Raw genomic sequence first — 24486 nt, 5'->3', positions numbered from 1 at the left:
AGAATAATATTTTGTATTGCCGGCCCCAAAACTGAGTAAACAGTCCAGTGCTTAAGTACATACCAGCATCAGTCTTCTATGCATGAATATAAACATGTCCCCTATAAAACATCTTGTTGAACAAATGTCATTAGAGGGTGTTCCAGGCAGAATTTTCACGTATGCTGCATACCGGTTTTCAGCCAACCTTAGCCTTTGTGTCTCCATGGATCCTGATTTGGAGACTGGCAGCCTGACCTTGTACCAAGGTAAGGGGGTGAGGTGTGCTTCTTATAGACACTGTACGAGCAGATTTGGCTCAGATCGCCATGCTGTTAGACATTAGGCTTTTAGGTAGGAATTGTGTATTCATGTTATTACAAATATGTTGGGGTTGTTTATAGTCACATCTCTGATTTTCACAATCCTAATTTTGTTACTCCTCATTGTCCTAATCATTGCAGTCCATGCAAGGCTGCCACAAATCACCTTTACCGTTTGGGTTTTGGTGAGGTACTGCTAGTGAGCCGGGGGGGTTGGGCCGGCAGCTGCCATCTGGTGTAGGAGTGACTCAGTCGCCTACAATCCAGAGGTGCTGCAGCCCCAAATCCAGCAGTCTTGTTACTTTGCAAGAGTCCTTATGACATCCCTGCATTACTTTATGCGAATGACGCTGGCCTAATGGGCAGAACATATGTGAGTTTAAACACCCTCTTTCAGAAATTTGTGAGCTTTATGGAATCTCTGGGCCTAACCACCAATTACTCTGAAACTTACATCATGTCTATGGCTCCATATCCATGAAACAAACAAGTGTTTATCTCCAAGGCCACTATACTCAGGCTTCCTCTACTCAGGAGCTTTCGTATCTGGGGGTGGTTTTGATGCTAAGGGCAACTGGGGCTCCTGTAAGAACAAAACAGCCCAAAGATTTCACCAGTGCTATTGGTTTCATTTATAGCTTAACTTTGTGCATTAGCAGAAAGCCTATAGCCCCTTTGCTGGAAGTTTTTAGTAGTAAATGTCTCCCCTTCTTCTTCTTGAGCTCATGTGACTGATACGATCTGGTTATCACTGCTTAACGAGTAGCCATTGAAAGCAGGTTCAAGAGGAAAGAACTTCATCAAGGAAGTGAACGTGATTGGTAATGTGTGCTGCATGGTTTGTCTAGACTACCACATCTTGAAGCTACACCATAAAGGCAGGCTGTTTCACTGGTTTGTGAAAGTGTGTCTGATTGGTTGCCATCCCTTCCCTCCTGCTACCCTCTTTTTCCCCTTATTTTATGTTTTCACAACCCTCACCCTGCATCCATCACAACCTAGTACTTAACAGTGCCCCTGTGTGGTCTCATTCAAAAATTGTATCAAAAGGCGGAGAAGACAAGGCTATTTCCCAAAGTGGCTTACGGTTGGCAACTTTACCCCTCCTACCCCAGAACACCAGGTAAGTTTCTCACCTCCCAAAACGGGATGCTCACCCCAGAACGAATGTACCAAGGAACAACGAATGCTGGAACCATGCATCCCTGAACAGCACGGTCGGAATAACAACCGCGTTGTTACCACAAATGCCTTTACCACGCATGCCTTTACAACAATTTTTCATTGTAAAAGCATGTCTAGTAAAAGCATGTATGGTAACGGCATGCGTGGTTGTAGCATGTGACCCCCACCTGCCCTAAGGTCCAGAAGTACTCCACCCCTAATACTAAAACTACCCCGACCCCCACCCCTAAAACAAAACTACCCCGTATACATCCCATCCAACCTGAGCCCTAAACCCTTCCCCAACCTCCCCACCCACTCCAAAAAACAAAACTACCCGATCCTTCACCCGCAAAAAACAAACTACCCCAATCCCCCGACCCCGCCCCTAACAGAAGTACCCCGTTTACCCCACCCAGCCCCTAAAAACCTATCTACCCCGATCCCCCAACCCACACCCCCAAAAACCAAACTACCCCCCACAGAAACCAAACTACCCTGACCCCCAAAAACCAAACCTGACCCCCCACCCGCACCTAAAAACCTAACTACCCCAATCCCCCACCCCCAAAACCAAAACTACCCTGACCCCCGTACCCCCACCCCCAAAATCCTATATACCTAGATCCCCAGCCCCAAAAAACAAACTACCCTGCCCCCACCCCCAAACACAAAAGTACCCAGACCCCCCACCCCAAAACAAAACTACCTTGACCCCACCCCCAAAAACAAAAGTACACCGACCCATCCACCCCCAAAAACCTAACTACCCCGATCCCCCACCCCAAAAACCAAACTACCCCATCCCCAAAAACCAAGCTACCCTGACCCCCCCACCTCCCACCCCGAAAACCTAACTACCCTGATTCCCCCTAACCCCCAAAAACAAACTACCCCGCCCCACCCCCAAAAACAAAAGTACCCCAACCCCCAAAACAAAACTACCCCAACCCCTCCCCCTAAAAACAGAACTGCCCCGATCCCCCACCCCTAAAAACCAGAACTACTCCGATCCCCCCACCCCTACCCTAAAAAAAAATACTATCCCAACACCCTACCCAACCCCTTTATCCACTCCTACACCCTTAAAAACTACCCTCCAACCCTGCCCTAGCCTTACTTACCTGACTGCGTCATCTCCCGATGCATTCTCCCTTTTTCTCTGCCTTAACCACACATGTGCGTTGTTCAGCACATGCGTGGTTAAGGCAGAGAAAAAGGGAGTCGTTGTTAACGCAAGTGTGGCTCTGCTTGCGTTAACAACGTAATTGTTGTTCTGGGCATTTCCCCCCAGAACATCTAACCCTCTTCTAGCTTGCTACCCAGTTAAACACTACTGGGTCTTTTAGCTGCTTCTAACCAAGTAAGGATTCATGATAAACCCAAATCTTATTTTAGCACAGACAAACATGAGATGAAATGCTTTCAGAATGGCTCCATTATATATACTCCAGACCTCTGCAACTAATCACCCTACAGCAACTGGAAAAGCTGACTGCAAAGTAGGCATACTATAGAAAGAATTGCCAACCAATGCTGGCCAGCTGAGGACTCTAACATTCCAAAACTGCATGTCCAACTAGATATATACTCTGATACGAATGACTCGCCTTCTAATTCCTGTCTAGCCTAATAAGATAGCAGCTTGGTGAACTTTAAACCAGCAATTAGTAAAGAAAAGGGGCCAGAATATATAGCTGCTGGAAGTAGCGGTGTAGGGTGGTGCAACATCCCCAAAATAACCGTGTTGGAGTTCAGAAGATGAATGAGCAAAAAGGTTTATTTTAAATTTTGTTTTTATCTTACCACATTTGCTGTACATTTAAAGCCAGAGGTCAAATGTCAGGCTGTACCTTCTGACAAATTACTGCTTATTCTTTTAACACGGAGATTAGCGTTTACTTCTCTTTCTCTAACTGCAAAGTTAAAGGAATTTGTAAAGTGAACTATCTGACAAACTTGCTTGGGCACAGGAAGTGTAAGAGGAAATGCTGTAGGATGTCACTTTTTTCTAAAGCTCAACAAAATGTTAATAACTGTAAATGAACTGTACAAAAATGTAGTTAGGAAGGCAAAAATGAAGGACTTTTTTTGCAATTCTGAAGTGTGATGAAACAAAGATTTCAAGAGGATCAAAAGAATATAAGACACTTTACTTGGTGATGTGCAAATGATAAATATTTGCAGAAAAACGATTTTTCACACATTGGCCATCATTACAACCCTGTCAGTCAGTGATAAAGTGGTGGTAATACCGCTAACAAGGTGGCGGTATTAACTGCGAAATTATGACCACGGCAGAAACATCTCAAACAGACAGCTACTTTAACACACCGACCGCTATGACCACGGCAGAAACATCTCAGACAGACAGCTACTTTAACACACCGACCGCCAGTGCAGAATCAACAGGCACCACGGGGGTAACTGCCTACAGCCAGGTGGAAGACAATGTTCCGCCCACTGTATCATGAGACAGGAAACCACCACCTTTTCCGGGGCGGTACCGACGACATCAAAAGCCTGGCGGAAACACTGCACAGAAGGGAAGCGACTCACCTATGGAGACTCAGTGAACAACCACGCCGCCATGGAGCGCGAGTTGCATGTCTTCCCCATGCTCTTCTATGTGCTGCTCCACTACGAACACCAACAATGGGGAAGACGACCATGGTGAGTACTGCCACCTAGCACACAGGGGAGGTGGGGGGAGAGTGACACACACACGCAACATGCAACACCCCCAACACCATACACACAAGCAGATGCAGTAACATAACATATTGACCCCGTATCCCTCGTGAATAATGCAAGGACAACTACAATAGAGTAAAAAGAGTGTAATAAGATAAATATAGCAGTAATACGTGCATCCAAATAAAAAAGTATATACATTTTACAAATCAAGGGACACTGCCCGGTCCTCAATGTTCGTGGGCCACAGGGCCACATCACAAAGTCCAAGGCCCCACCTCACTCCTGCAACAACACGGAGAGAACACTGCAAGGGCATCAGGTCCAAAATAGCCAGGCACCTCAGGGGGATGGGGAACGGGGGGCACCTCAGCAGGAAGATGGTACAACGCACTGGTCCTGGAGGGGGCAACATGCCCATCACTCTGTCCTGGGGAGTGCAAGGCCACAGTCTCTCAAGTGGGTGATTTGTTCACATGCTCTGGAGGGGGCAACGTGCCCTGTGCTTGGTCCTGGGGAGTGCTAGGCCACAGTCTTTCAAGTGGGTAACTTTCCCACATTCTCTGGAGGGGGCAACATGCCCTGTGCTTGGTCCTGGGGAGTGTAAGGCCACAGTCTCTCAAGTGGGTGATTTGTTCACATGCTCTGGAGGGGGCAACGTGCCCTGTGCTTGGTCCTGGGGAGTGCTAGGCCACAGTCTTTCAAGTGGGTAACTTTCCCACATTCTCTGGAGGGGGCAACATGCCCTGTGCTTGGTCCTGGGGAGTGTAAGGTCACAGTCTCTCAAGTGGGTGACTTGCCCACATGCTCTGGGGGGGGGCATTGTGCCCAGTGAGCTTCATCCTGTGGAGGATGGGGTGAGTGGATGTCTTCTCCACTGGTTCTGGATGGGGCATTGTGCCGTGAGATCTTCATCCTGTGGAGGATGAGATGAGTGGATGTCTTCTCCACTGGTTCTGGAGGGGTCATCGTGCCCAGTGAGCTTCATCCTGTGGAGGATGTGGTGAGTGGATGCCTTCTCCACTTGTTCTGGAGGGGGCATTGTGCCCTGTGATGCAGATCTTGGGGAGTGCAAGGTCACAGTCTGTCAGCTGGGTGTCATACCCACAGGATTTGCAGGAGTCAGGCCGCACAACAGCCCATGGATGCATGACTACACACTTTCCGCCAGCGGTGACAGCTGTGCAGTGGTGGTGCTGCTGCTTCTGCTGGTAGTGGTGGTGGGGAGGCCCCAGCCCATCCCCTGCAGCCTCGGACGCCTGCCCATTGGTGCTGCTGTTGCTGCTGGTAGTGGTGGGGGGAGGCTCCAGCACATCCCCTGCAGCCTCGGACGGCTGCCCATTGGGGCTGCTGCTGGCGGTGCTGCTGGTGGGGCTGATAGTGGTGGGGGGAGGCTCCAGCCCATCCCCTGCAGCCTTGGACGGCTGCCCACTGGGGCAGGTGGAGGTGCTGGTGGTGGTGCTGCTGGTGGAGCTGGTAGTGGTGGGGGAGGCTTAAGCCCATCCCCTGCAGCCTCGGACAGCTGCACCACCATGGTTGGTGGTGGTGGCTCCAACTGAGTCCCAGCACCAGGCCCCTTGTCTCTACTGCCTGCTGTTGCAGGCCCCCTGCCCTTCCTTCCTGCAGCTGGGGCTGGCTCTTTGCCCTTCCTTCCTGCAGCTGGGGCTGGCTCCTTGCCCTTCCTTCATGCAGCAGGGGCTGGCTCCTTGCCCTTCCTTGAAGCACTTGGGGCAGGCACCCTTTCCGTCTGGCTGGTTGGTGGCCGGGATCCTTTCCCACCTGGAGTTGCTGGGGACACTACTGTGCCCGTGGACTGGGTGGAAGAGGTGCTGGCCTGGGTTTTGACCACCCTGGCCTGATGTGAGGGACGGGGGGAGGGCTGGGGAAGAAGTCAATGGTGGCGAGTAAAAGCTTCTTAGGGACATTGGGGTGGGAAGAGGGAGATGGTTTGGGAGTGGACGAAGAGGGAGTGGTGGTAGGAGGTGTCAGTCTGCTGTGTTTGGGTGCAGGTGCATGGGCTGGATGCTGTTGTGAGGTGGATGGCTGTTGGGTGTCTGAGTGCTTGCGTTTGTGTACTTTGGGAGGAGGGGGCACAGACACAGTGTGAGAGGACACAGGGGACGTGTGCATGGGTGTGCGGGTGGTGACTGCCAGTGAGGGGTGTGTACTGATAGGTGTGCTGGTGATGTTGGAAGTGGATGAGGATGTAGTGAATGCAGGTGTGAGTGGAGATGCTACTGGGAGGGAGGTGGACGACGAGGAGGAGGGGGCCACAGTGAAGGCAGTGGATGTTGTTATGTCTGCTTCTGGATGGTGTTTGTGTGAGTGCCTGTGGGATGAAGTGTGGTGCTTGTGTTTGCCATGTCCACTCTTGTGTGTTGTTCTGGGTGTCTGCTCGTCTCACTGTGTGCTTGGGATAGGTTGGGGTTGAGGGGAATGGGATTGGGAAGAGGAAATTGGAGGGGAGGGTGTAAACAGGGATAATCGCTGCCATCAGAGAGGAGGCCAGAGCCTGGATTGAGCTCTGTTGGGCCGCCAAGCCAGTGTGAATGCCCTCCAGAAATGCATTGGATTGCATTGCATTTGGGCTGCCTGCCCCTGGATGGCATTCACAATGGTTGACTACCCCACAGAGATGGATCTCAGGAGGTCAATAGCCTCCTCACTCAGGGCCAACTGGGGCAGGGCCTGCTGTGCCTGGGGCGAAGGAGATGTCCACCCTCTTGGGTGAGCGGGCAGGGGAAACTCGCTGAGGGGCTGCTGGGAGGGTGGTGCTGGTGCGGGGGTGGCGGCTCTACCTATAGTTGGGGTGGGCACAGAGGAGTCCTCCACTGCCAGGGAGCTTCCATCGGAGGAGGAGTCGCTGTCAGTACTGTCCCCTCCTATCTCCGCCGTGGTGCTCTCCTCACCCTCCGTCCCACTGGTGCCCTCACCATCGGTGGATTCGGCCTCCTGGATCCTGTGGGATGCAGCTGCCTTCGTCACCGGTGCCTCTGCTACTCCGCCAGATGATGCTACTGCACATAAGGACAGGGTGACAAAACAAAAAGGGGGGGAAGAGACAAGGATAGACTTGGTCAATGGCGGCACCAACACCACCGTTGGCATACACAACACACTCACACACAGGGAACAGGCCTACGCATTAGGCAATGCACTACCAGTCACAATGCTAGTCACCAGCCCATAGATAGGGACACCTAACGCAAATTGCAGTATACCTGAGACCCATAGACCCCTGCCCAGCAGTGGATGCCTACTAGCTTGGTTGGAGGACTTTCACATCAGAAACCTGCCCAACATGGGACCTACTCTGCAATGTCAGGCCTGGCCTAGGGGTACCCACAGGGCCCACACCCCCACCCGGATACCACCCCACTAGGCGTAAGTTGTAATGTAGGGCACTGTACTCACTTCCTTGTTGCTGCTGTGATGCCCCCAAGCGCCCATCTAGCTCAGGATAGGCCACCGCCAGTATGCTGGCTATCAGGGGAGTCAGGGTTCGACAGGCACCCCTTCCTCGGTGGGAGGCCATCCCCAGCTGGGCCTCCGCCGTCTTCCGTGCCCAGCATCTCAGGTTCTCCCACTGTTTCCGACAGTGGGTGCTCCACCTGCCGTAGACCCCCAGGGCCCACATGTCCTTGGCAAAGGCACGCCATATACCCTTCTTTTGATGGGTGCTGACCTGCAGGGAAATAGACACAGGGAAAAGTATTAGTCCGGCCGTCCTGCCTGTTACACATATGGCCCTCCATGCTCCTTCCCATCCCCATTAGCACAGACATGGCCCAGCATACATGCTGCACACTGCCCAGGGCCCATCCACCAACCTCCCCTACATGAGGCCTTCATACACAGCACTCCATGCCTTTACGCCCCATGCATCGTACTCACGGTGTACTCACCTGTTGGTCTGGAGGTCCAAACAGCAGTTGGTACTGGGGTAGGACCCCATCCACCAGCCGCTCCAACTCCGCTGAGGTGAAGGCAGGTGCCCTTTCCCTAGTAACACTAGCCATGCTTGGTTCCAGACACAGGTCACAGCAGCACATGCAGTGTAGGTCCTCTCCTATTGAATGTCAGGAAGTAAGTGAGTGAACAGATAGAAAATGGCGGTCATGTCTGCGGCGGTGCGTACCGTCACCGCTGGCATACATCACCATTGGCCACTGTAACCCATAGGGCCCAATGATAACCAATGAGGAGTTGCACAGCGGTTCTCGACTGCCTCCCGCAATGGCGCACAACATCAGCGGAATTACCTCATTTCCACCTGTCCCTCCATACAGGACAGCCGGATGTCATTTCAGCGGGGGGGTTGCAGGCCTTGGATCCTAACTGCATCACAGTGCACAAATTCACATTTTGGGCATATCCCACCAAAATAATGTTATAGTCACAACATGCATTGAACTGTAGTGGTTAGAATGTACAGATAATGACCAGCTGCTCACTCTTTTGCCCCATAGATTGCAACCGCTGCAAATTAATAGGCGATGGAGACATCCCCGTGTACAGACCACTGGTGGACTTGGCAACAATGGAGGACAGGCACATTATCCTCACCTATAGACTTGACAGGGCCACAATCACTGAGCTGTGTGCTCAATTGGAGCCTGACCTAATATCTGGTATCCGTCACCACACCGAGATCCCCCCTCTTGTGCAAGTCCTATCGGTGCTACATTTCCTGGCAACTGGTTTTTTCCAAGTGACAGTGGGCTTGGCAGCAGGAATGTCACATCCAATGTTCTCAATAGTGCTGACCAGAGTGTTGTCTGCCCTGATTAAACACATGTGCAGCTACATCGTTTTCCCCCAGGTGGAGGATTTGGCCACAGTGAAAGCTGACTTCTATGCAATGGGACATATCCCCAAAATCATTGGGGCAATTGATGGAACACATATTGTATTTGTCCCCTCCCGGCGAAATGAACAGGTGTTCAGAAATCGAAAGAGTTTTCACTCCACGAATGTCCAGATGGTGTGCCTGGCAGACCAGTACATCTCCCACATCAATGCAAAGTATCCTGGGTCTGAGCATGATTCCTTTATCCTGAGGAATGGCAGATTCCCCAATGTGATGGCCCAACTCCAGAGGCACAGGGTGTGGCTAATAGGTGAGCCCTGGTTACCACCCAGTGGATGTTGGTGTATGGGTATGTTGTGAGCCCTAAGGGTGAGTGTGTGGCTAACAGTTGTCCCTCGATATTTGCAGGTGACTGTGGTTACCCCAACCTCTCATGGCTACTGACCCCTGTGAGGAATGCCAGGACAAGGGCAGAGGAACATTACAATGAGGCACATGGGCGAACAAGAAGGATTATAGAAAGGACCTTCGGCCTCCTGAAGGCCAGGTTTCAGTGCCTCCATCTAATAGGTGGATCCCTGTGCTACTCACCCAAGATGGTCTGCCAGATCATCGTGGCATGCTGTATGTTGCACAACCTTGCCTTGCGACGCCACGTGTCTTTTCTGCAGGACGAGGAGGCTGGAGATGGCGGTGTGGCAGCAGTGGACCCTGTGGACAGTGAAGATAGGGAGGCAGAGGATGAGGATGAGGACAACAGAAGTGCAGTTATTTGTCAATACTTCCAATGAGACACAGGTAAGACAGTGTTATTTCACATATAATTGACAGTTAGATGTGTGACATTGTCACTGGCAGGTTGTGAATTCCTACTCCTATGCCCACTCACTGTACCCTTTGGCATCTCTTTTTGCAAATGTTGGTGCCCCACTATTGCTCCTGGTGTGTTCTGTGCAGCCAACTGCAGGTCTTTCCTATGTAAACATTACTATACAGTTGAATTGCAATGTTTGAACCTGGTTAAACGAATACTTTTTTAAAACATTCGACATACTTGTATTTTATCAAAGTGGGCTTATTGCAGTGCTCTGAATCAGAGGGGGTAGTGCAATGGGATGGGGTGATGATGGAGGAAAGTCCAGGTTAGATTCCAGTCTATTTGTATCACAGGTGCAGTGTCCGGGTGGACATAGGAAGGGGAGCAATGGCAGTTCAAGGTGGACAGGTTGACAGAGTGGGACACAAAAGTGACAATCAGGAGAGTCTTATTTCCTGGCGGGTCTTCGCAATAGTCTCTGGCTTCTGCCTCAATTGCAGGGAACGTTTGCAGGGTGGTTCTCCTTCTGCAGGGGGAGGGGTGCAGGTGGCCTGTTGGTCGTGTGGCAGGCCTCCTGTCCACTAGCAGCAGCAGAGGTGGAGGGCTGCTCAGTAGCCTGGCTAGTGTCAGGGGCCCGCTGGTATGCCACTGCCTCCCTCATACTGTTGGCCATGTCTGCCAGCACCCTTGCAATGGAGACCAGGGTAGTGTTAATGGCCTTCAAGTCCTCCCTGATCCCCAGGTACTGTCCCGCCTGCAGCCACATATTATCCTGCATCTTGTCCATGATCTGACCAAGCGTATCCTGGAAATGTTGGTATGCTCCCAGGATCACGGTGAGTGCCTCCTGGAAGGTCAGTTCCCTGGGCCTGTCCTCCCCCTGTCGCACAGCAGTCCTCCCATCTTCCCCGTTGTCCTGTGCCTCTGTCCCCTGAACCGTGTGTCCACTGCCACTGACCCCAGGTCCCTGATTGTCCTGTGTTTGTGGTGTGGCCTGGGGTCTCTGAAGTGATGGATACACTGCTGATTGACGTGTCCTGGGGACAGAGGTATGAGCCCGCTGGGTGGGTGCTGTGTTGGTGTTTCCTGAGGGGGGAGGCTCTGTGGTGGTGCGAGAGTGTGCCTGGGTAACCGACTGTCCGGAGGTCTTTGATGGGCCAGGTTGGTCATCCAGATCCAGACGAGCAGAGCTGCTGTCATCACTGTGGGCCTCTTCTGGTGGGGGAAGTGGATTTTGCTGGCACCTATTCCCAGTGACATTGGCTGGGTTACCGATGGGGATGTAAATGCAGTGTTATTGTTTCTGCGTGTGACATATTGTGCATGGGTGTGTTGCCCTCTGTGGTTGTTATTGCCCTGGTAGCTTTGCCATATGTGAGTTGTTATTTGGTGGGCTAGGTGATTCTATCTAGTGTGCATGCTGTGGTGATAGGTGTCCATGCAGTTCTGTGAGGGGTGTCCATGCATTGGTGTTGCATGCAGGGCTTGGCATTGGGATGAGTGGCTTGTGATGGTGGGGTGTGTGGGAGGTGGTGGAGTGGTGGGAGTGAGGGTGAGGGTCGTGGTATGTGATGGCATGCATGTAGGGGGGTGACAGTAATAGAGAATTGACTTACCAGAGTCCAGTCCTCCTGCTACTCCTGCCAGGCCCACAGGATGCATGATTGCCAAGACTTGCTCCTCCCATGTTGTTAGTTGTGGGGGAGGAGGTGGGGGTCCACCGCCAGTCCTCTGCACAGCGAGCTGGTGCCTTCCTGATTATCATCCCTTGTTCTGGGGTGCTGTCCCATGGCATTGACCCTGTCCATGATTCTCCGCCATAGCTCCATCTTCTTAACAATGGATATCTGCTGCACCTGTGATCCAATTAGCTTTGTCTCTACCCAGATGATTTCCTCCACCATGACCCTTAGCTCCTCCTCAGAGAACCTGGGGTGTCGTTGTGGTGCCATGAGTGTGGTGTGAGTGATGTGGGTGAGGGTGTGTAGGGTGATGTGTTGGGGTGTGTGATGTGGGGTGTGTGGGTGGTGTATAGGTGTAGGTGCTGTGTGGCTCTGGTCTTGTCTGTGGTCGTGGTGTCTGTCTCGTGCCAATGGTTTGTATTCGTAAAGGGTTGTGGGTGATGTGGGTGTGTGTTTTATAGTGGTGTGGGTGTGGTGTGTGTATGGGTGTCAGGTGTGTGTTGTTTGAATTGTCAAATGTGATGTTGTTTTGTTATTGCATGTGTATTTTGAGCGTGGCGGTATGTACCGCCAATGGTTTACCGCCATTGAATGTCCGCCGTGGTGATTCGTGTGTCATAATGTTGTGGGCGTAGTTCTGTTGGCGTAACGGTGTGGGTTTTGATACCACCAGTTTCTCACTGACCTTTGGGCTGGCTGACTTGTGTGTGTGGCTGTATAGTGACGGATTGCTATGTGTGTGTCATAATATGGTTAGCGGATATCCGCCACAGCGGCGTTATGTTGGCAGCAGTCGGCATGGCGGTAAGTGGGGTTTACCACCAATGTCAAAATGAGGGCCATTATCTTTTGAGCGCTGTATAATTTTATCTGTAAAACTGTATATCAGTGTGAATTTTTTGTGTGTCAGTAAATGACAGTGTGTTAAGCCACCATGTTTTTGTAATATATTTGCAACAGTGTACTCCAAAATGTGCCACTGGTTACATACCACAACTTTACCACTCTCCAGCTCAGTGGGCGCCAAGAGGGCCTCAAGCTTATCCACAGCCAAGCATCTGACTCGAATCTTGCTCGAGCTTTCAGTTGCTCTCCCACCTCTAGTGTATGCTACTTGTGTAGGTTAGTGCTTCAGCACCCCTCTTCAGGGTAGTAAATGGTATGTAACTGTTACAATATAATACAATAGCAAACCACGAGAAACACATGCATGCAATAGTTGAATAGGCTTGTCTCAAAACATGCTTTCTCTGCACTTCTTATTGCACTTTTTTAAAGAACTGGTGGTATGAGATCTTGCAGTAAGCCTCTGCAGCCAGACTAAATATATTGTAATAATTTGTTAAATTCTCTATTATAAACATGATTTGAATCTGACTGGAAATCACAGTGAAAACACATCTAGAATGGTACTTTTTCAGAAGCATACTTGCAACCTAGACTTCAAAATCACTTTATGAGTTCTTGTTGCTATCACACCATGTGTTTATTGGTACTGTGCTGCAAAATATTAACAGTAGAAGTGGGCAAGCCAAGATATTAACAGGCTGAACTGAGTCAGAGCCAAGTCAATTAGCTTAGCTCTTAGAGCCGATATACAAGCCAAGTCTTGAAAATATTTCCTATGCAAATCATACAACAAATATCAAGTCAAATCTGATAAGGTCTCTTCAAAATTCCAAAAAGTGTATTTATTTAACATGTGGAAGTTTTGATATTAATATATCACATTATAGCACTGCACTGAGAAGTACTTATTAAATGTGATTGTTTTTAACCATGAACTTAAAACCATTCCTGCCTCGGTCACCACACTAGCAACAGTGCCATTAATGAACCAAGAGGCAAGACAATTATCATGTGAACCATTTATGTAGCCTAGATTATTATAAAGAAACATTATAGTCTCTTAAACCAAACACAAAGGGTTTTGTACAGCTAGTATTCTCAAGTCATGCATTTGAAAGTGCTTCCTCATACGATTATGAAGGAAAAAGAGTTTGGATGAAATAAAATATTTGCTTAAAATCACACAATGTAAGGCAGGACACTGTGACTTATCCAAGTTTTCTGGTTTAATTTTGTACAAATCAGACACTGACTGGGTATCTATATGTCTCCATTTCTTTGTAAATGCTTTGTTTTTACCTCTTTGTGCATTTTTCTACAGTTTAAATATAGTGCAGACTCAACCCAAAAATATTGGAGTGGTTCACATGAACACCAGTTACACTACACAAGATCACATTAATTTTGTTTCTTAGGTACTGGGAAGATTAAGTGATTTATTTAGAATCACAAGATGTTGAGCCAAGACTCGAACATGATTTCCAGCCCTAAAGTCGGCAGTTCTGGCCGCAACACCACATCCCAGGTAGAGTGATGGTGGCAAGCAGAACCTAAAGAAAACTCTGATCATTATGGGCTCGAGGTTCCTATAGGGCCTTGAGCTGAGCCAGAGCCAGGCTTTAGGCTCGAGCCCGGCTCGAGCTTTCAGCGGCTAGTCCAACTCCAACAGCCCTGCCAAGTGCCAGACATCTGTGACTAACAGTCCTTCCATGTTTCCCAGATCAATGCCTGATGTATTGCTCCAGTCCAGGTTTTTTCTTTGAATTTTGAGACTTGGAGTCTTGTTTGTCCATTATAGAACAGAACTACAAGTCCCAGAATTCAAAAGAAAACATCTGGGCTGGAGCAGCACTTCACGCATGGACCTGGGAAACTTGACAGGTGATATAACGTATTTTAGTGTGTTTCCCCGCATCACAGCACTAGAATGCAATGTCACGCATATTTAACTCTTCTTCATTGCTCAAGGTGCTCAAGTTGAGATGCGTGGCACTTGGCAGGGTTCTACTTTGATCTCAGCACTGCTTGTGTAACCCAGGCATAGTGCACCTGATATTTTAAAGTGCCCCAGACAGTGTGAGCAGGGCCAGAGAAGGATTGACTCTGGCTGGCAGAGTAACTAATTCTGGGCTCATGAAATTCTTATAAAAAGGAGTGCTGAATTCCAGACTGCAGCAGGAATTTAACCAACATAGCCCTGATATTTTGAAAAGTGACTGTAAACCCAATGTCAGCACTGCAGCCTGAGCCTTCGTTTACTTTTCAACAAGCTGTGTTTTTGTAGTGTTTTTCTACCTTGCATGTGACTCTTTATATCCGTGTGTAATATGAACTGGGACGTCCCTTGTCGTCGAGGTGAGCTCAGGTTGTGGATGGTTACGCAGGATGTGCACACATGAGCTTTGAAGTGTTGGCTATTCTCACAGTGACTGTCATCGGGTCTTACAAGCATTCACACTACATACTCATTCAATCCTTAGCCTCTCCGCACAAATCGCCGGCAGACGTGTGGCAACTGTAAGTTATGCTCTAATAAGTGATTTTTCGAAATTGGAGTTGCAGTGATGTGAGCTACAGATAGTTAAGCACCTCAGCTTCCCTCTGTGCCCCCACTTTCGCACAATCAATTAACACCCTTACCTGGAGGGGTCTGTGGGTTGCGCGGTCTAGTACTTCGCATTTTCTCAGGGCATATCGTTTTGACGATTTTGCGTCCACATTGCTTCAGTTTTGCCTGCACCTTTTTATCTGTGGTTTGCATTTTCGCGGACATGAGAAGGCTCGTGTTTTCACTCGCAGTCCCATAGCTTTTGTTTTTCTTGAATAGTTTTTTCATTCTTTCCAAACTTTCGGGATGACTGCCACAGTGAGTTATTATCCGCAAGCGATGGCGGAGACAGGCGTTAAGTCTCGGTTGTCTGTGGGAAGTTTTCCACGAGACAGTAAAGAGGCCGCTTGGAAGAGTTATGTGCGATCGAAGATGCGAGGGGAAACATCACCTCGCCCAGGCAACGGATGCTGCATTTATTCCCTGAGTCACAAAGTGAGCTGTGTACGCACAAGCCGTTTTCCCACATGAACTACAAACAAACCATAACGCCCTACCTCGCTCACGTGGTCTCGGGGAAACCCAGATTTTTTTTAATCATTTCAAAAGGTGAACCGAAGTAACATGAGCTCATATCACAGTTTGCCAAGGGCTGGCAGGTAACCTTTCAAAATGGTGAGGTGAGCGAAGTGCCACATCGATTCCAAAAACAAAATAAAGTACCCTCTCCCTCCAAAAGCCCATATTAAAACACCCCTTCCCTCTAAAAGCCCAAAATAAAACACCCACTCGTTCCAAAAGCGCATAAAAATCCCTCCTTCCAAAAGCCCAAAATAAAACTACACTAATATTTAAAATAAATAAAATTAAAGTAAATGGTCCTTACCCACTGCAGCCCGTCCTCCCCAGTGTTCAGAAACTACAGTCTGGTGTGGAGCTCGCCTAACCAATCCAGATGCTGCTCTCATTCTATTTACCAGTTTGAGAGAAGTGTCAAAATTGGCAGGAGCCGGTTTGCCGGATGTTCCTCCATGGAGGCCTGTGCTTGCTCTCCACCCAGTTGTCTAACACAGCTCAGGATGTAGAGTTTCAAAGTGCGCATGTTAGGCTGGCCATCGCAAGACAGCTGGCCAAACTGACATGCTTACTTTGGAGCGTCGGGCCAGCCACTACTCTAGTCCTGCATGCTGCCCATCTGTAACAGAGGACAAGCCCCATGTTTCTTCGCTGGGGAGGTTGCGAGGGGCACCGTGACGCACACATCGGTAAAAAATAAAATGACAATGAAATCATTTAATAGCCATTTTATTTTTTAACGTGTGGCTCACACCGGTGGGGTGGGTACAATGCCCCCCAGTCCTCGTGGAGAAGCTGCAGCTGCAGTTTGCTTTAAACTAAAGTTGTATTGTGTTCAGGTTGCTGGCGCTTGAAGGAGAAACACCCACTGGCCAGGCCAAGCCCCTACTTACCATGTACCATAGGTGACACCTTCAGGAGGGTGCATTGTTTGCATCATAGGACTTGTGGTTTCACTTTTAATATGCTAAAATGGATTAAAAATACCAGCACAGGTGAAATCCTAGGGAGACAACCAGGTGGTATTCCATGGCAAGATATTATAAGGCACATGACTAGTATACAAGGAAGAGGAGCTCACTAGCGAGTGGTACATGACTGGCAGTTAAACACATCTAAACTCCATAGGTATTTCCCCAATATAAATGTAATTTGTTGGGGAGACATCAGTCAGTGGAGTAACGCAAAATGATGGGGCCCCCCTCTAGAATGTGATGATGGGCCTGTGAATCTACCATATCTCAAGTATATTTGAGAGAGCGTAGCTTATAAAATCTATATTAACATGAAATGTTTATGAACTAATGTGTGGTAATGCCATATAGAAGTTGTATTAACCTGTTTTTCTAAAACGTGCACTTGAAATGTGACCACGGGGAGTGGCCGCCATTGTATACGCTGATTATTAAAAATTGACTAATGCCTATGAATATTCAAATTAATGAATGATTTGCACTAATTATTAATGATTATGGCCCTGATTCTAAGCTTGGCGGGCGGCAGTAGCCGGCCGCCAAGCGGGAACCGCCAGAAGACCGTACCGCGGTCAAAAGACCGCGGCAGTCATTCTGGGTTTCCCACTGGGCTGGCGGGCGACCGCCGAAAGTCCGCCCGCCAGCCCAGCGGGAAACACCCTTCCCACGAGGAAGCCGGCTCAGAATGGAGCAGGCGGAGTGGGAAGGTGCGACGGGTGCAGTTGCACCCGTCGCGAATTTCAGTGTCTGCAAAGCAGACACTGAAATTCTTTGTGGGGCCCTCTTACGGGGGCCCCTGCAGTGCCCATGCCATTGGCATGGGCACTGCAGGGGCCCCCAGGGGCCCCACGACACCCCATACCGCCATCCTGTTCCTGGCGGGCGAACCGCCAGGAACAGGATGGCGGTATGGGGTGTCAGAATCCCCATGGCGGCGCAGCAAGCTGCGCCGCCATGGCGGATTCCCATGGGCAGCGTAAAGTCGGCGGTACACCGCCGGCTTTCCGCTTCTGGCCGCGGCTGTACCGCCGCGGTCAGAATGCCCGGCGGAGCACCGCCAGCCTGTTGGCGGTGCTACCGCCAACCTCCGCCATGGCGGTATTTACCGCCAGGGTCAGAATGACCCCCTACGTTATTAAAGTTATGCTAAATAAATCTTGTAGGCCTTAAGTTAGCATGAGCCGAAGCTTATCTGCCTGACTTTCATATTAAATGTGTTTTTCTAACGTGCAGTGTGCTGACTCGCAAAAGGACATGACCTCTTGTTTTCTTCAAACTAGAAGCTGAATGTAACCATAGTGGATCCGTTCTCATGAAATTCATACTGCTTGTAGAAATGTTTAATCAAAAGGCAACAGTGTAGACTAACATAATGTACAAGGTCGTTTGAACCAGTGAAGACAATGGAGCTACTGACCAAAAGATGTGCAAAGAATTACAGAAGGATGAAATCATACCGGACGTGCTACCTCTGAAGACGTCAATCATATGGACCAATAACATGTCTGTAAACTAATATGGGGTGAAAGATTAATGACATAATCTATTTTCTAACTGGATAAAGATAGTGGGGTATAACCATGGACCAATGAAATTTTAGGGGAATGTACAACGAAAAAGGGATAAAACCCCATGACACAGGGAGCCATTTGGAGGTGTTAGGGAATGCTATTGATTTTATCCAGAAACTCGGTCACTCTGTTTGGTGACTGATTGGTTTATTAAAACCATCCTCTTCCTTAGATTGCCCATTTACACTTTACCTCCTTATGAGGGAAGTGCCCCTTTTTCCCCGGAGCTGAGATTTTGACTGATGGCGAATCAACGGATGTCCTGAAGACGAAGGCCGGCCCTGAGTGCTGACCTCAACCTTGGAGGGTAACTATGACAATGAAATTGTGATTTGTCTGTTTGCTTTTCCTTTCTAGGTACCAACTGCTTACTTTTGACAGAGACCATAGCTAGATGTTTTCCAAATTGGTGTTCTAAATTGTTTTGCATGAAGCCCAACATGCCAATGCTAATCAGTGGTTAGGACAGGTGTTCACTAAACTGACGTAAATAGACAAATGACTGAATCTATGCTTTGTTGAACTGACGTGTTGATGACACTCTGCTAAAGTTGATTTATGTACACGCCGTGTTATGTTCTGATGTTCGCGATTCTTACCTTAATGAAATCTTATCAGAGTTGCCATATTGTGACTATGTTATTGTGTTTCTTGGTTTTCAGATTAACACATCTGCTTTTAGAATTGTAACAAATAGGGAATAAAACTCATAAAATTCTACTAAACTGGTGTGATTATTCATGACTGTCAGGTCACGGTGGTGTCTTGAATTGATTAATGTCTTTGACTAAAGTGAAATGTATTGTTGTGATAAATATTGATGACATTATTGACGTATTGATTGACACATTGATTAGTTATCTCGTCCTAAGGTGTCTCTCAACTGGGTCAAAAGATTAATTGGCCTAAAACGAGTCCAGATGTGTAATAAATTATCATGAAGGGACGCGTTATCAGTTCTGGTAGCAGAGCGACGGTTAGGCCCTTTGGGGCCCTAGGACGAAGAATTATTGTTTAGATTGTTTTCTGAGATAATGCAAATTGGAGATATGATGTGTTTCTAAATTCCCCATGACTTTCCTGGGATCTCGGAGCCTGCTTAAATGAGTTGGGAATGTTCTCGGCATCTTAGCATATGTGGTGTAGGCTTTGCACTTGCTCAGCTTATGCATTTTGCAGGTGATTTGTGAAATTGTGTGTGTTTAGGCCAGGTAAATGTTGTTTTAGTAGGAGTGTGCGTACTCCACAGTATGAGAGTAGGGAAGTTGGCGTACTTCATGTGAGTGTGGCGCTTTGTGCTAAAAAATTATCCACGTGGTTGGTTGTTAATGTACGGTCCCGTCGTGGTCTAAGACTCCGGAGTATATTGATGAAGTGTAGGAGACACTTGGGTTTATGTTGTAATTTGTGCGGTTTAATAGGTCAATCGGGCGTGGTTGACAAGTCGAGTTTAAGTCTAAATGTGTGAGTGAAACCTTCAATGGAGATTTGGCAAGTTCTATAGTGCACTAGAACGAACCGTTGACAAGTCGAGAGTAGGATTTGCAGGTCGAATTCTGCTTGCGTATGCGGGAACTGACAAGGAGAAAGTAGCGGCCGAGGCTTCAAGTGAAATCTCTGTAAAGTTCTGAAGCAATTGTGTACCCTTCTTGTAGTAAACCGGCAGATTTGAGTTGTTGTTGTGATAAAAGTGCTCGCAGTAATTTTGCATTAGTTTGGTGTGAATCCAGTGAGGGGCGGACAAGCCGCAAGACTTTGTCAGCTGCAGTGTGTGAGTGTGATGTCAGTGGTGCCGCGCTGAGATAGGTCAGTAGCCGAGAGGGGTCGCGCACGGATTGGCAGCCGTCCGTGAGAGGCAATAGGTTGAGAAAGGTGGGTGAAGAGTGTCCTGGGAATTAAAGTCACTTCCTGATTAAATACAAAACAAAGTAAAAACGCAAAGTTGAACTTTCTCAAGGCTTTTAGGAGCGCTCTGAAAGGAGACGGATACTTTTTGGCGAGTGAAGGGGAGCCTACACCGCCCGAGGGCACTCCAGCTTACATAGTAATGGAGGAAAAGGGAGTCGCGCCTTGCTTATGGATGAAACAGTGGTGCAAATTAACAGAAAAGGAGGGATGTTTGGTGTTTCAGGAACACGGAACGTTCAATACAAGGATTTTAGAAAATTTGAGGTGGATGTTAAGTGTACAAAAGCCACCTCCAAGGCCGGCTCAGTACGAGGCATTAGCAGTCTGGGATTTAATGGCTATTAAACAGAGACAGCAAACATTTGAGAGGAGAATGAGAAGGTCAGAAAAGACCTTAGCTGAGGCTAAATGGGACAATGAGAGCAAAATGTGGAGAAGGGGGATAGTCGACGGACTTAAATTGTTCCCAGCAATAACACAGGGAGACGAGACACAGGGAAAGAAAGCCACCTGCAAGACAGACAGAGACTCTAATAAGCCTAAAGAGACTAAGAGGTCCTGGATGGAAGAAGATGACTCAGACGACGAAGAGTTTCTTAATCAGTTGTTGCATGATCGCCCGCCACCTTATGCAGTAGACGACAATGCCCCGAGAACTAGTGCGGGTCCTGGGAACCAGACGCAGGAGAAGGGAGTTACAGTACAGACTGGTGATATGGGTTTGATACAGATTGGTGTCAGTGTACCCACTGCGCCAAACATACTGATACATTTGCAACCTCCACCGCAGATACAGAGAATCTATCCAGACGTCCCAGTACTAGAGACTACTACAAATCTAATAGTGCCGCCTGATCCGATATATACAAAATTGAGGCTAGTGCAGATTGAGCCAACTCCGCAATTGCTACCCCAGGCGCAGCAACAGCTGATTCCAAGTTATAGTCCAGCAGCAGGATCCCCATTCATGCCTACACCAGCCACTGGGGGCCAAGCTTTGGGAGTTACTGCTCCACGGAGTTTGGCATCAGGGCAGACAACAGCTGCCATATCGTTACCAATTACTGTTGGTCCACCAGTACCATTGTATGCGCAGCGTAAGCCCGGTATGTGTGATCAGGGAGTAATGACCCAAGATGCAATAAGAGGAGGGTCCCTAGGAACTCCCCAGTTAATGGCCCCAGGAGATCAATCAGCTGACGGACACAGGTCCTTGTTAGACCTTAGTCCGGTTGAAGCACCTTTGGAGGCAATGAGACAGGCAGGGTTAGGTGTGCTAACCCCACAGACAATAAGTACAAACGTCTCACAGTCGCCAATGATGCATGCAGGGAATATCTCATTGCAAGGCTTTTCCGTGCAGCAACTAAATGAGTGGCTGAGAAATAACAAACCTTCACAACCTGCTGCAGTGATCGCAGAAAGATCAGAGAAAGATGAATACTTAAACTTTGTAAGACTGGGTGTGGAAGCTGCGGAACTAGTGGAAGGGACAATGGGGGTGAACAGATTAGAGTCATACACAGAAGCAGAATTGAGATATTTGTGCCCCAAAATCACTAAAGAAGTAGGTAAGGTACATCAGAGGTTAGCGAACTTTGCAGACAAATATAATATTGATATTGAGAATACTGAACATTTGAAAAGAAGGTACAGATTGGACTTTGACTCTAAGGATTTTGAGCACATGAGGTCTGCCGGAATGAAAGCTTCAAAGTTCGCAGATTTGGGGAGCTCTAGAGAAATTGGAAGGCAGATGGGCAAAGAAAAGAGATAAGGAGAAAAGCAGTAGTCTTGGATCAAGCCAAGCCAAGCCAAAGCCTCACCAGATACAGGATCAGTAAAGATGTTACCGATGAGAAAAACAGGCAGTGGGGTTTTAATCCATGTATCATGGACTAGGGGAGACATTCTGTCATTTACAAATGACTATCCCAGGTTGAGGGAGAAACCGCTAGAGTGGTATCAGCAGACAGACAGGTTTGTGAAGCTTGCAAAGTGTCTCTGGGAGGACTTGAATACCTTGTTTGAGATCATTGTTCCACCTGATTTATGGCTTGAGTGCAAAAGAGGCGTAGACTGGCCGACACAGGAACCGGCAAGGGATAAGGTGACTGGAGCACCATCTGAGTAGGTGATGAAGTACTATCATAGAGTGATTGAGTTTTTGAAGCAGAAGGTGTCGCTGAAAGTGACTGATTTGCAGAAAATCGACCGGACCTCACAGGAGGTTAAAGAATCAATCCATGCTTATTATGAGAGGTTGTTGAAAGCGTTCAAACATTACAGTGGCACTGAGACTATTGAGCCGAAAGACATGAACCATCTCGTGTTCAGATTCGTTGAAGGGCTAAGACCAGAGGTTAGCCAGAAGATTAAGAATCATTTGAACTGTTGGCAAGCGAAGCCAATTGATGAGGTGTTGCAGTATGCGAAGTGCTGTAGTGACGAGATTGAGCTGAAGCAGAGAAAGTTGAAGGAGAAAGTGATGGCGATGCAGATTAAGGCAGCACAGGCAGGTATCTAGGGAAACTGAATTCAGCAGATGATACAACAGCAACCGCAAGGGAATAGCGTGTTTCAGGCGCAACCGCGGTCCAGACCTGAATACGGTTGTGGTTCAAAATGATGCGCAGGGGATGAAAAAGATGTCACCATGTCACGCGTGCGGGGGCGTGGGGCATTGGAAACGGGAATGCCCAAATGTGGTGCATGATGGTGTTGTTCAACAAAGCACTAATGTCGGTACATTTCAAAATGTGAGGGGTCCAAAATTGAGAGGTCAAAATCAAAACTTCCAGAATAACATGGTCCAGATGCAGGGGTTACAGCCCATGCAGCAAATACAAATGCCGCATGTACAACCAGCACAAATGCAGCATATACAACAGTAGGTTCTTATGGTACCTAGACAGCAAATGCAATTACCATTAGCTCCAATGGGACAGCAACAGGTGATGCTTCCTCAGCAGGTCACAGGTCAAGTGATGAGCCAAAATAACACAGTACAGCAATTTCAATTGCGTGTTGAAGACGGAATGAATGATGAATGGTCGGATGGCAGTTCAGATAGCGAGGAGTGTAGGCTTGCAGCATCCCTAGAAGTAGATCAGAGAGGACCCTATGTAGAAGGAAAGGTGATGGGTCACAAGGTTTCATTTTTGGTTGACACAGGAGCTACACGCTCTACAGTCAGAAGTGCAGAAGTTCCAAAATTACCACTGTCAGGGCGTACCATAAGAGCGGTAGGAGTAGCAAACCAGTACCTGACAAATCCGATTACTGACCCGGTACAAGTTGAGATTGGCAACTTCCAGGGACTGCATAAGTTTGTAGTCTGCGATTCGAGTCAAGTGTCCCTACTGGGAAGAGACTTAGGCCCTTATTTATACTTTTTTAGCATCGCATTTGCGCTGCTTTTTGGCACAAAAGCGTCGCAAACTTACAAAATACAACTGTATTTTGTAAGTTTGCGTCGCTTTTGAGTCAGAAAGCAACGCAAATGCGGCGCTAAAAAGTATAAATAAGGGCCTTATTGTGCAAAACGAAATGTTCGATTACCTGCTCGAATGAAGGGATTGAAGTGCAAACCAACAGTGATGATGAGGGAGATGATGGGCAGTTTTCAGAATCAGAAACAGAAACCGTAAATGAAGACTACCCTCTGATAACCTTGTTTCCGATGCTTACAGTAACAGACTTGCCATCTGAGCTGCAGAGAACAGTGACAGAGAAAGTGTGGGACCTGACAGGAAAGGAAGTGGGACTGTTAAAGTGAGTAGAACCAGTTAAAGTGCAAGTGAAGCCAAATGCAGTGTTCCCCCAGGTGCCGCAGTACCACATGGCACAAGATGTCTTTATTCAGGTGTTGCAGATAATTGCAGACTTTGTAAAGCAAGGTGTCCTAAAAGAGGTATTGAGCAGCCCATGTAATTTGCCAATAATGGGTCTGAAAAAGCCTTGTGGGGAGGTTCGAATGTACAAGATTTGAGAAAAGTAAACAAGATTGTGGTGAAGTGCTGCCCCATAGTGCCAAATCCAGCAGTGATTATGTTCCAGGTTCCATGTGATGCAGAATGGTTCACTGTTGTAGACCTGTCACAAGCATTCTTTTCGGTACCTATCCATGAGGACAACCAATTTGTATTCAGTTTTAAATTCCTGGACAAGGTGTACAGTTGGTGCAGAATTCCTCAAGGGTTTTCGGAGTCACCTTCCAGCTTCAATCAGATATTGAAGAAGGACTTGGAGTCGCTAGAACTGCCTTTCAGTTCGACTCTGGTGCAGTACATTGATGATTTGTTGATTGCGTCCAGAACAAAAGATGACTGTAGGTATGACACAATTGCCTTACTGAACCATTTGGAAAAGAATGGACATAAAGTGTCTCCGAAGAAGCTGCAGTACTGTCAGAGAGAGGTAAAATATTTAGGGCATTTGATTGAGAAAGGGTCCAGGAGAATATCGAAAGAGTGTGTGACGGCCATACTGCAGATGAACCCCCCGACAACAAAGAGGGATGTCAGAATGTTTTTGGGTATGGTGGGTTACTGTTGTCAGTGGATCCCCAACTTTTCGATGATCTCTAAAC

General features: G+C 48.2%; 1 protein-coding gene across 1 annotated transcript in view; it reads right to left on the bottom strand.

Annotated features, from left to right (window-relative positions):
- Positions 1-15079, bottom strand: part of LOC138259689 (uncharacterized) — a 106738-nt gene extending 91659 nt beyond the window's left edge. Inside the window, exon 1 of the mRNA XM_069207578.1 lies at positions 14959-15079. Coding sequence (XP_069063679.1) covers positions 14959-15079 — 121 coding nt within the window. The remainder of the gene's footprint in view (positions 1-14958) is intronic.
- Between the last annotated feature and the right edge of the window lie 9407 nt (positions 15080-24486).

Source organism: Pleurodeles waltl, chromosome 9 (genome assembly GCF_031143425.1).
Source record: "Pleurodeles waltl isolate 20211129_DDA chromosome 9, aPleWal1.hap1.20221129, whole genome shotgun sequence".
Classification (NCBI taxonomy): domain Eukaryota; kingdom Metazoa; phylum Chordata; class Amphibia; order Caudata; family Salamandridae; genus Pleurodeles; species Pleurodeles waltl.
This window is presented reverse-complemented; position numbering and strand designations above follow the sequence as displayed.